At 35.4% G+C, this 12,202-nt stretch overlaps 2 protein-coding genes across 2 annotated transcripts in view; both read left to right on the forward strand.

Annotated features, from left to right (window-relative positions):
• The window catches only part of KIZ (kizuna centrosomal protein), a 72,737-nt gene extending 71,518 nt beyond the window's left edge, over positions 1–1,219 (forward strand). The window contains exon 13 of the mRNA XM_032220150.1: positions 363–1,219. Coding sequence (XP_032076041.1) covers positions 363–466 — 104 coding nt within the window. The 3' untranslated portion in view covers positions 467–1,219. The remainder of the gene's footprint in view (positions 1–362) is intronic.
• Positions 1,220–2,532: 1,313 nt separating this feature from the next.
• XRN2 (5'-3' exoribonuclease 2) overlaps positions 2,533–12,202 on the forward strand; it is a 65,230-nt gene continuing 55,560 nt past the window's right edge. The window contains exons 1-7 of the mRNA XM_032219371.1: positions 2,533–2,686; positions 6,716–6,843; positions 6,921–7,032; positions 7,539–7,650; positions 8,117–8,175; positions 10,116–10,205; positions 11,936–12,008. Of these exons, the coding sequence (XP_032075262.1) occupies positions 2,612–2,686; positions 6,716–6,843; positions 6,921–7,032; positions 7,539–7,650; positions 8,117–8,175; positions 10,116–10,205; positions 11,936–12,008 (649 nt within the window). The 5' untranslated portion in view covers positions 2,533–2,611. The remainder of the gene's footprint in view (positions 2,687–6,715; positions 6,844–6,920; positions 7,033–7,538; positions 7,651–8,116; positions 8,176–10,115; positions 10,206–11,935; positions 12,009–12,202) is intronic.

A 12,202-nucleotide genomic window follows, 5' to 3' on the forward strand; every position in this document is an offset into this window, starting at 1 on the left:
TAGCTTTTTAAAATCTGTTTTCTCCACTCCTCCATTTTTTTTACCTTCATTTGCTCAAGAAACTTGTTTTCCCTTTCCTCAAAAAAGATGAGCCAGAAAAAAATGTTTCATAAAGGTAAATTGCACATCTCTTAGATGAGGATGACGAAACAGATGAGCCAAGTCCGGTCCATATACCAATGGAAGGAGAACTTCTATGGCTCTGTTTACAGTTAAATAGGGGGTCATACAGTATTTAATATTTGTACTGTTATGTAGTTGCCATTCATTGAAAGCTCTTAACATCCTAAATAATATAAATCATTGATTATGTTGAAATTAAAGGCCTTTTCATTTCTTTCCCCATCTGTTTCCCAATCCAGCTTTTTGGGGAGAGAGTGATGACAGCAATTCTGATATTGAAGAAGCCCTACGCCCCCAGGAACACTGTTCACAAGAAGATGGATTCAGTGATTTCTATGATTAACTTGATACTAATTTACAAAGAAATGATAAAAAGCCAGTAGCAATTTTTCAGGACAAATGTGGTTTCAGGTACGGTCAATTTGGAATGGATATCCGGATGGCATTTTTATGTATCTTACCATAGCCATTTCTTCACACCAAATTATCCTATCAGCCTATTTTCAACTAATGCTTATGAATGATTGTAATGTTCTTCTGAAAGCCAAGCTAAAAGAGCACCAAAACTGCAACAAACAAAACAAGGGAGAGTAATTTTGGAGCTGGAAAATTGTAGGCCTTTAATTTATATATTCCCTCCTATACCTGTTCCTTGATTTAAAGAAGTTTCTTCTTATACTTGAATGGCCATCAGATTAATGGATTCAATTCAGGTCAAAGCAACCATGTTTATTAATGACATTATGGATTTTGCATAAATAAAAAGCAACCGACGAGGTTGGGATCTTGTTTATATGTTTAGCTTTAACCATTCACTACTGTTTACATCAGGAGGAAAGCTTTTAGTTATGAAAATAGTTGCAAAAAGAAAAGCATGATTAAAAGACGATCAGGGCAGAGTGTCACAATGAATGATTGTATGAATAATGGCATTTCTGGCTTAGCTCTATAGCTATTTTTTAGCTATAGAAGTAAAGCATATTATTTCAGAAATCAGATTTGTAAACATGTATCTTACCTTCAGTTTATCATAAACGATGCAAGATATATTTGTTGTCTTTTTATATTCCCAATAAAATGTACTGAAAACTTGGAAGGAACTGTTTTCACAATCTTTTTTTATATTTTGAAATTGATAAAATGATCATTAAATCTTGCACATTGAAACGAACAGGATCTTCACAAAAAAAGTTTTTTAACCCAGCGATTCATTGTAATCATGCAGGACTGGTCATTGATTCACATAAGTTTACAGTCTGGTTTTTTGTCTTGAAGTGTTTTGCAAACATGTCACATTGAGTTATTAAGGCTTCTGTTAGACTATTCACCTCCACTGCATGAAATAAAGTAGATACAAGTTATCCTTGACTTATGATCAATTGCTTAGTGACCAAACTTATGACAGGCACTCTAAATACTTATGACCAGGTTCCGAAGTTGCAACTTCTGCCCCCCACCCCACCCATGGTCAGATAACCACATATTAGGTTGTTCCTAACTAATCACAACATATACGCACCATGCCAGTTATTGTCTATGTAACATATAAATCATCAGAAAATAAGATGGCCAAATGAGATATCTGTGCCCTGCAATGCACTCTGCAACGGAGGGATTATATGGAGTTATGTATCCCCCCTTAAATTAAATGAATTTGATTAACTGTTTAATCAAATGGACTGTCCCCACTCTCTGTGTGCAATGTCTCCCTGCCCACTACAATCGCATACAAATAATGGAAAGAAAGGACACCATGTTAATTCAATAGTAGGTCTCTACTCCACCAACATCATTCTAGCAAAAAATTCTACAACTCCAGCAAGAGATTACGATACAGATCTTGAGTATGCAAATAAAGTGCTTTGTGACTGAATCGGATTCCTTCAATGAACACGCAATACAGCATTCTACAATCCGGTTCCATGCCAGATGCGTGGAACCTCCACACCAAAAATTCCGATAATGGGTAAAGAAAGTCGGTTCACTTGCGGGCCGTCGGATTGGCCGAGGGTGCAATCTAGTGGGTTATAACTTCAAATACGGAATTCAATATGTCAAATTCGGATGTATGGAGGGAGCGGTAAGCCAGTGGGTAAAATTAGAAAAAAAAAGTTTTTGAACAAGGAAAATGAAGCACAAATAAAATGAGGGATATGCTGGCTTTTTCCTCGAAACGTCCTCCAGCCAATATCCCTCTTGTTTGATTCACTAGTTATCAATGAGTACCCAGCACAGTCCTGCTTACTCTGCCGCCTTTTTCTGCCGCGAAACCGCCCGGCGCCACCAGAAGCCACTCGAAACCGAAACCGCTTATCCCTTCACTTGGAGCAGGGGAGTTGGAGAAGTTACGTCATTGGCGACGTCACCTTACGCGCTGCGCAGTTCCGTCCTTTACCCATCGTGCTAGGTGTGACCCGGTGACCCGGACGTCTTTCGCCGCCGGTTTTGTCACGCAAAGGTCTGCGCGGCCAAGGGTCCGGGCCAACTAATGGGGGTCCCGGCATTTTTCCGGTGGCTGAGCCGCAAATACCCCTCCATCATCGTGTCCTGCACTGAAGAAAAGGTGAGCGAGGAAGGAAGGGCATTTGGCGGGACGAGCGCTGGCGTTGGGTTGCCGCGGCTTTTGAGGCCGCGTTGATTAGGCCGGGGAAAAAAGGGGGGGGGGCGGAAGAGCTGGTCGATCTCTCCCGACTTGTTATTGCTCTCGCGAGATGTTGTTACGACTGGGGAGTATCATCGCTTCCACTTTCTCGTGGAATTGGTTGTTGGGCTTTGCAAATGGGTGGTTGGGACTTTGTACAGCAGTGGTGGATACCATGTTTTGGGTTTCCGAATTCAAACGAAACAGGCTTTTTCGACTAAATATGGCGCTTTCGGCTGGTTGTATTATGTGCATGTTGGTGAGCTAGGAGATTAAAGGACATTTCGATAAAATGCGATTCATAGAAAACAATGGTTTAGATTGATGTTTACCTTTATTGAACCTGGTTCAGTTTGGTAAAGCCAATTCTCTAAATAGAATGGATAGCTGAGTTAGGTACATGTACTACTTAATTTTTTGCACACGTGCACGTACTGTATATAAATAATTAGCTTCTTCTACACACTTGCTTCATATCCGTCAAGCATATTAATAAAATGCTGCTGCTTAAGGTGCTACACTGTAAACTTCCCAGGTTAAACCTGTTATGAAACAATCTTATTCTTTGTTCGTTCTTTCACAAAAGCCTGGCACAATAATTAGTAATAAACCAGTAATAAAATTAGCGCTGGAAGGAACCATTTATGTCATCCAGCCCACTTCTCTACTCTCCACTGCTTATCTGACCTTATTGTTAGAATGTTTTTGTTAGTGTGTAATTGAAATCTGATTTAAAGCTATTTTTCCAGATTGTGTAATCTGTGGCAATATAGAAGGAGTACTGTTTTGTATTTGAAGAGTATTGTCATGTTTTTCTCAATAATGACTTTTTCAAGGCTTAACAGAGTTCTTTCAGTCTTTTCAGATAGAATTTATTTCATAGTCTGATCATTGTTACTGGTCTTTGTATCTATCCTAATTTCTTAGAATCTTTAAAGTGTTAATCCCAGAATGATATTCAGTATACAGGGGCAACAGTGAGACCGTTGGTATGATTTAAAAAATATGCTGATGTTGATACAATCTAAAAATGAATTTATCTTCTTTATGTTGGTGGTTAATTCATTCAATTTGAAAACAGACTATGAAAGAAATCCTATCTGAAAAGATTGAAAGAACTGTTAAGCCTTGAAAAAAATCACTATTGAGAAAAACATGATAGCACTCTTCAAGTACAAAACAAGTATACCCCTTCCATACTGCCACAGATTACAGAACAGGGAAAAATAGCTTTAAATCAGATTTCAATTACACACTAAAAAAAAACATTCTAACAATAAGGTCACAAAAGCTGATCGCATGACCCTGGGACATTGCAGCCATCATAAATATGAACTAAGCATCTGACTTTTGATCATGTGACCACGGGGATGCTGCAATGGTCATGTGAAAAACAGTCATAAGTCACTTTTTTCAGGGCTGTTGTACCATAACTTTCAACAGTCACTAAATGAACTGTTGTAAGGTGAGGACAACCTGTATTAAATTAATATCAGTCATTTTGTATAAATTGGTTTGCAAATTGGGGCATACTGTAAATACTGTAGAGATTTTAATGTAAGAACAGTGGTAATACACATGAATGACTGAAGCTTATAGTCGCTTTACATCTTGACATAAGAATTTCAAAGTCATATGCTGCTATTATATATGAAAATATAATGAACTTGATTTGTGAATAAAACATGAAAATCCCACAAACAAGATAGAAGATTCAGCATGACAGAAATAATTCTGTCCCCATCAAGAAAGTCAAATATGTATAGGTATCCATAAGGAAGGCAATGGAGAGGCAAAGGATATGTCCATCTTGATGTCATAGCACAGATGATGCAATTTATGCTTGCATCAAACATGATGATGAGATGATATGGCATAGAAGTGCATAATTTCTATGACGATATGATATGTTTTCAAAATCATTGCTTGATATTTGTGCCAGTATGTTACTTTAAAAATCATGCAAACTTGAGGTTTAATAGCTTACTCTTATTAAGAAAAACCAGTCTTGTACAAATATATGAGTAGAATTGGTGCAGCTGTCTTTCACTTGCTTGATTTTGTTTTTAGGATTTACGGATTTACTTTAGCTGATTTCAAGTAATGTCCAACTTCGCAGTATATAACTGGGATTAAAACAAAAAAAATGTCGAGTAGTTGTAAATAGGGGCTTGTCCTGTCAGTATTGGTGGCTTGTGGCTTGTCCTGTCAGTATTGGTGGGAGTGTTCTTAATAGTTCCTCGATTAGGGTGTTCTTTACTGTCATTTGCCTGAATTGGTAGTTCCTTGACTGGGTTATTGTTTACTACTTAATTGTTGGTCTAATATTAATCTTGATGTGAATCTCTGCTTATCTGGATGTTGATTGCTGTCAAGGGGTTGTTTTGGTCTTTCTGTTTCCTATTTGGCTTTTTTGATTGCCTCTTGAATGATAGATGTCATTTATCTCTATGTGCCTGTTGATGGTCATTTGTCTGAGTACCAGGCTTCCAGCAGTTCTCTAGCATTTTTGGACTTGACTTGGTGTAGGATGCTTTGTTTCCCACTTGAAACTATGGTTAAGTCTGTCCATATGTTGTGAGATTAAGGAGTTTTCAAAATGTCTTCAGATTGCTACTTGGTTTCATGCATGCACATGTGCTAGTCTTTTGCCTGTTTATCCTACGTAGTGATTGTTACAGCCATTATACTGAATGTTGTAAGTGACTTCTTGTTTTTCTTCTGGACTGCTGGTTCTTTTGGTATATTTGAGATATTTTTGAAGTTTTAAGTTGATTTGTGTGCTGTGGTGATGTCATGTAGTAATCTTATGATTTCTGAGATATATTTGATGTATCATAATCTAGAGCATAAAATAGAATAACAGAATTGGAAGAGACGTTGGAAGTCTTCTAGTCCAACCCCTACTGGAACAGGACACCCTATATCAGATAAATGGCTGTCCAGCCTCTACTTAAAAGCCTCCAACACAACTTCTGAAGGCAAGCTATTCCACTGGTTGATTGTTCTGACCATTAGGAAATTTCTCATTAGTTCTAGGTTGCTTGCCTCCTTGATTAGTTTCCATCTATTGTTTCTTGTGTTGCTATAGATTAATAGCTATTATGTTCTTCCTTGGAAAATACTCAAGCAGTTGGTAAATGACAAACTTCAGCATAAATAGACACTTTTATCTAGATTTACTTCAATTGACACAAGACTCTGAGATGAAATACTTGAGATTGCAGATAGAAATGTCTTCAGTGAGGAATGAGACAGTGCTGCAGTAGATTTCAATTATTTATGAATTAGTAATATAAAAATTTTGTCATTTGATTTAAGAAACATGCTGATCTGGGTGTTGCTGTTCCATTTATTGATACTATGCAAATTCTTTAGAAGTATGTCACTGGAAGTAAAGAGTGCAGATGAAACTCTTTTATTTGAATAATTAAATCAGATTTTCCCCCCCAAGTTTATGTGGCTGCTTTAGCCGTGTATGGATATGGGTCTCTGTACACATCTAATATGCTTCTCTGGAACAAGGATTATATATGCAATATAACACATTGTGTTATAGTCATTACTGGGTCATTGTCTGGGTGTAAAATAGTTTTATGTTGTAAAATCATAATTTAGCTGGAGAACCAGAAAATATAAAATTTTCTCCTCAGTCTTGGCCTAGGAACAGTTAAGGTAGAGTTAAGCAAGTAATCAGCCCAGAATTATTATTATTATTATATTCCCACAAACAGTCTAAATCCAACCCGCTTGAATTCCATTAACTCCTATCTAGGGCCAATTTAGTACTGAATGTTAGTTGACTAGATTTTTGCATATAGACTTGAACAATAAATTTCAACTGCAACTTAGCGTATAGTTCTGATTGTGTCTGACAGCTTGGTTTTCTTGAATATTTGCTTCTTATAATATGATTATAATATTTCAGAATCTATCATTTATTGTTTTCAGGCTAAAGAATGTAATGGTATCAAAATTCCAGTTGACACTAGTAAGCCGAATCCCAATGAAGTGGAATTTGATAATTTATACTTGGATATGAATGGTATTATCCATCCTTGTACACATCCTGAGGACAAGTGAGTGACATTTTTACTTAAATAAGGAAACAGCATTTGTGGTATTTGAAATATTAATGTGATACCTTACACTGCAGGCCAGCACCCAAAAATGAAGATGAAATGATGGTTGCAATTTTTGAGTATATTGACAGGCTATTCAACATTGTGAGACCTAGGCGACTTCTCTACATGGCAATAGATGGAGTGGTAAGTATCAAAAATTTTGCTCACTTATTCAGTATTTTTAAAAAAAGAGACTTTCATAACAGAAATAATTCTTTGCAAAGTAGACATTTAAAAATGGTATTTTAACATTAATTTAATGTTTATTTCATTTATATTAACTAGCCAATATCAATACTTCAATATATGTGACAAAACTTTGAGAAATAGTGGACTTACAGTGAAAGTGAATGCACATTTATTTATGGAGATTGTGCACATGAGAAAGTCAGTAGTAAATACATTTTTCTCACTTAACTGAATCAGATAAATAATATTAATATTGATCTTTAATAGTACTTTAAAACTTCTCAGAATTGTTCATAGTGCAGCAGTTTATAAATATTGCTGTTTATGTGTGAATGTATGCATCTGTGTAATTTCTATATAAACTTTCAAATATAGTGATGCAATCTAAACATAGTTTAATAGGAAGGCAAAAAATTAGAACAACGTCAATTAAATGGTTGATGCTAATATTCTTCTTCTAGGCTCCCCGGGCAAAGATGAATCAGCAAAGATCCAGAAGATTCAGAGCATCAAAAGAAGGAATGGAGGGTGCAGAAGAGAAACAGAGAATTAGGCAAGAAATTATGGAGAAAGGTAAATTGATAATCTAATATTTTTCATTAATAAGTAATTTGAAGAAGGATTTATTTCCTGCTTTTTATTGTCCTTACTTATTCTTGTATCTAGTAAAGCAAAATAATCATCAAATGCATGATTGAATGATTGAGTTGTACAGTTTCTGTCTTATCTTTATTCACAAGATTCTGGTTAAATGAATTCTAATTTACACTTAAAATGCCATGTTTGGAATCCTTTGACAATCTTTTGTCTTGAGAGAAGATCCACCAAATAGTAAAGGTTTTTTTTATTAAGTAAACAGCTAGACTGGATTTGAACTATTATGGTAGGTGGTCATCAGATCTACTTGTGAATTCCAAACTAGTTATCAGTAAAGTAAAATGCTATGGGTTAAAAATTAATAATATGAAATATGTGTCTGTCTTCTTCCATCTCATAATTTTGTCTGTTAGGCTAGTCTTCAGTTTTTTTTTTTTTAAAGGTGGCTTTCTACCTCCAGAAGAAATTAAGGAAAGATTTGACAGCAATTGCATAACTCCAGTAAGTAGAACTACTATTATCTCCAAAACTGAGATAGCTTTGGTCACAGTCTATTGGTTGATTAACTACTGCTTGGCTTTGGGTTTCTATCATCTCAGACTCTGATTATAGGTTAAGATCTAGCAATTATTTTTGCGAACACTGTTGGCATTTGCAGAAGATGAAGGTGCCACCTAAAAGCTACATTACAGAACTAATTAGGAAAAATCCAGGATTTTACTTTGATTGCAGTAGTAGCAGTGTCAAATCTAAGTAGGAACTTGCAGAAAGACATAAATGGAAGAGTAAAGTGTCAAAAGATATATCTCTAAGTGCACTTGATGTTTTTTCTCTATCTCTCAATTGAGTGTGCATAATATAACTAAAATTCTTTTTATGTGCATTTCTCTCCTTCCCTTGCCATATTTTTCCTAAGAACAACATGAAAGGGCAAAGTCATCCAAAAGAAAATAATGCTTTTGAGAAAAGTACCCCAAGTTTAACTTTGGGCTGGGTTTGTATGAGGAGAGAGGATGAAAAGAAGTTTTTCCATAATTCAGTTGCTAAAATAAGAACCTAATTTTTTTACCCTCAAAACTCAAGTTTGCCCAATTCCAGAAATGTATGGTTCTGCTGGATAATATAACTTAATAGCAGTGACATATTTATAAATCTGGAAACAGGATTTTGTGAGATTCAGAGTATAAAAGGTTAGAGTATTCTAGACCAGCTCACCTCGCTGCACAATGATATTTTTATGGAAGAGAAAATGTTAGATTCGTGAAATGGATTGAGAGAAGATAATTCTTCTGTCTACAGGAGCCCCCACCCAACGTAAACATAGTCATGCGGTAGAGATGAGACATACACGTCTCCCCATTTCAGGATAGCAATACAATGGTCACTTTGAGAATATCTTATTAAAGAAGACAGCAGCAAAGGTGACAGTTAATAATGTTTTTAATTCAGCTGATTATACAGTAACTTTACTTTATAACATAGTCATAAATTTGCCAGTGGCTTATTTTTTCACTTTTCATGCTACTACAGCTGACATAATTGCAAATCTTTTTGATACAGCTTTTAAAATACAGATTTCACAACTAACCTAATTTTTGAAGTCTTGATTCTTGCCATCCAGTGTTTTTCTTGCTGTTTTCTGCCATATGAAGCATATGAACTTTACCTGTGGCAGAAGACAAATTGGATATTAGAATTCTTGGTGTTTTCAGAATCTGGGAGATCATCCAGTTTTGTCCTTGATTGCTAGGTGTTGGTTGCTTTTTATAACATCTTGCATAAGGAATAATTCTAGTAACTGAATACTTAGACATATTTTGGTGCCATTTAGTAGAAGTATTGCTTTACCATCTGTGTTGGATCATGTTGTTTTCTATAATTTTCTTGTGGACCAAAATAGCCATTATTTTAAAAACTGGTTATAGTTTTATTCTTAGATTTTTCATTGTGTGTGTTCTGAAAAGGAGAGAATTATAATCATATTTCTGATGGGAGAAGAGACCCTGTATATCTTCATGCATGTTCAGGGCTAACTAAGCTAATCTTACTATGTTCAAATGCATAAAAATTGTCTCTCTGTCTGTAAATTTGTTAAACTATTTTAAACCCTGCCAATTCAAATAGAGTATATTAACACTACTACCTCTAAGTTTGAGAATTAAGATCCATTTTGGTTGATGGCTAAAATGCTCACTACAGTTTTTGGCCAGTTACAGCAAGATTCATTTACTTTAAGAGACCCGGGGATTAACAGTATGATTTCACAACTTCAGAAGCTTCGAGTTTTTTACATACTCCAGCTAGTGTATATTTATATTTATTAAATATGTTTAAATAAGACACATTCTTTGTGTATCCAATGCACAAAGAATTCTATTATATTTATTTTAAAAATTGCCCAATCTTGTCTCTAAACATTATTTTATATTCTTGTTATATAGGGAACAGAATTTATGGACAATCTTGCTAAATGTCTTCGTTATTATATTGCCGATCGCCTAAATAATGATCCAGGATGGAAAACCTTAACGGCAAGTTGTCTCTTGACTGTAACTCCAAAGTATTTTCTAATGTAAATGAATTTTAGATAGGATAACTCTTAAACTATTGTTGAGGAACTTTCCCCCCATATATTATGTAGGATATGTAATTTTGGGAGGAAAATACATTTTATTAAGAATTTATCAAATGACATTTCAGTCCAGTAATAGAATGTCAATATTTTTTTCTAATATCCAGTTTAAGAAGCATAGATATCAATCTTAGGAATATGTACCGTACATAATTTCCTTCATATATAATGTTATAAGTCTGTTTATTTCAAACTCTTTATATTTGTAAGTTTGTAATTAACTTTTTTGTTGACAGTTGAAACTAAACTCACTTGAGAAATTGTTAAATTTTTTGTTCCAAGGGTCTTTGATGCCTTTAAAGTTATTAATAAATATATAACATAACAACATAACATACCATATTTTTCAGAGTATAAGATGCACCTTGTTCACCCCTAAAAGAGGGTGAAAATTTAGGTGTGTCTTATACACCAAATGTAGCCCCGCCCACCCATCGGCCCCCACACTTTGGCCTCTGCCTCCCAGAAATTTACCTCCTTGCAGCAAACAGGAAAATGGGGCTTGTGGAGGCGGCAATAGGCTATGGCAATCCCTGCAGCCTGAAACAGCTGATCATGGGGAGGCCCTGCTGAAACTGAAATTGAAAGTGAAACTTGCTGTTTGCTGCAAGGGGCAAAATTGCTGGGAGGCAAAGGCAGATATTTTTTTCTTCTAATCAGGCAAAACTGAAACTTGCTGTTTGCTGCAAGGAGGTAAATCAATAACTATAAATGCCTATAGAATGTTCATATTATTAGACTTATTTTTTAGAGTGCTTTATTATTGTTCTAGACAACTTAACAAAATGAAGAAGCTTTTTAAAATAAATGCTTGATCTGAAGAGGCCCAGTGCTATTGTATCTTCTTTTAAATAGCAGAGAATAACGTATATTTCTGGAAAGCCACATCAATTTTAACAGCACCTGTACAAGTATAGTCTGAAATGTAGCACCACAAACAGTGTATATCATCTGTGCTGTTTGCTGCAAGGAGGCAAATTGCTGGGAGGCAGATTTTTTTCTCCTTGTTTTCCTCTCCAAAAGCTAGGTCTTATCCTCCAAAACATACGGTAAATATTTTATGATTTTAACCCACCCAGATGGGTGGCCAATAACATCTATAAATAAAAAATAGGAAATTTCTGAGAGTGACCAGAATGTAAAGCTTGTGAACTTAGTGTCTTTTAAAAGAGTCTCCCACAGTTGCAAGCAAGATAGTTAATTGCTTCATCTCCTTCTCCTGAAACCCACAGGATACTGTCCTGCAGTTTCCTCATGAGGAGTAGCTATTTGGTGCACATGAGCCTCTCCTATCCTTTCCTTATCTGGGGAGGTACCAAAGAATGAGTCACTGGTTCTTCAGTCTTTGTTATGGGCATCAGCTCTGTTTTCACCGAGATATTTCCAATTTTCCATTCCTCCCTTGCAGGTTCTAGATAGAGAACCTCAGATAAGTATATCTGAGGTGATTTGTATTTCTGAGAATCTAAAGAACAGTGTTCTTCCAATTTTTGTTTTTTAAAATTATTCAAGGCATCAAACCTTTACAAAATATTGTGCCAGATATACATTAGTAGTAATTTTCATGCTGATATTCTGTATTGAGTATTTCAGTTTATATCTGATGTTGTTTCTTTTTCTTATTGATAGGTCATTTTATCTGATGCAAGTGCTCCAGGTGAGGGTGAACACAAAATAATGGATTACATACGAAGGCAAAGAGGTAGGGATATTATGTTTTTTACAGGAGAATATGCCATTTACTAGAATTAGTAGGAAATCTTTGAACAGTTAGAATTAATGTATTACTGTTTTATACAACATGATTTGTCAAAATACTCATGTGCAGAGCAATAGGTTTCATGTGATTTTAGCAGAGGTAGTATTCAGCAGGTTCTGACCAGTTCTGGAGAACCG

Source organism: Thamnophis elegans, chromosome 6 (assembly GCF_009769535.1).
Source record: "Thamnophis elegans isolate rThaEle1 chromosome 6, rThaEle1.pri, whole genome shotgun sequence".
Classification (NCBI taxonomy): Eukaryota; Metazoa; Chordata; class Lepidosauria; order Squamata; family Colubridae; genus Thamnophis; species Thamnophis elegans.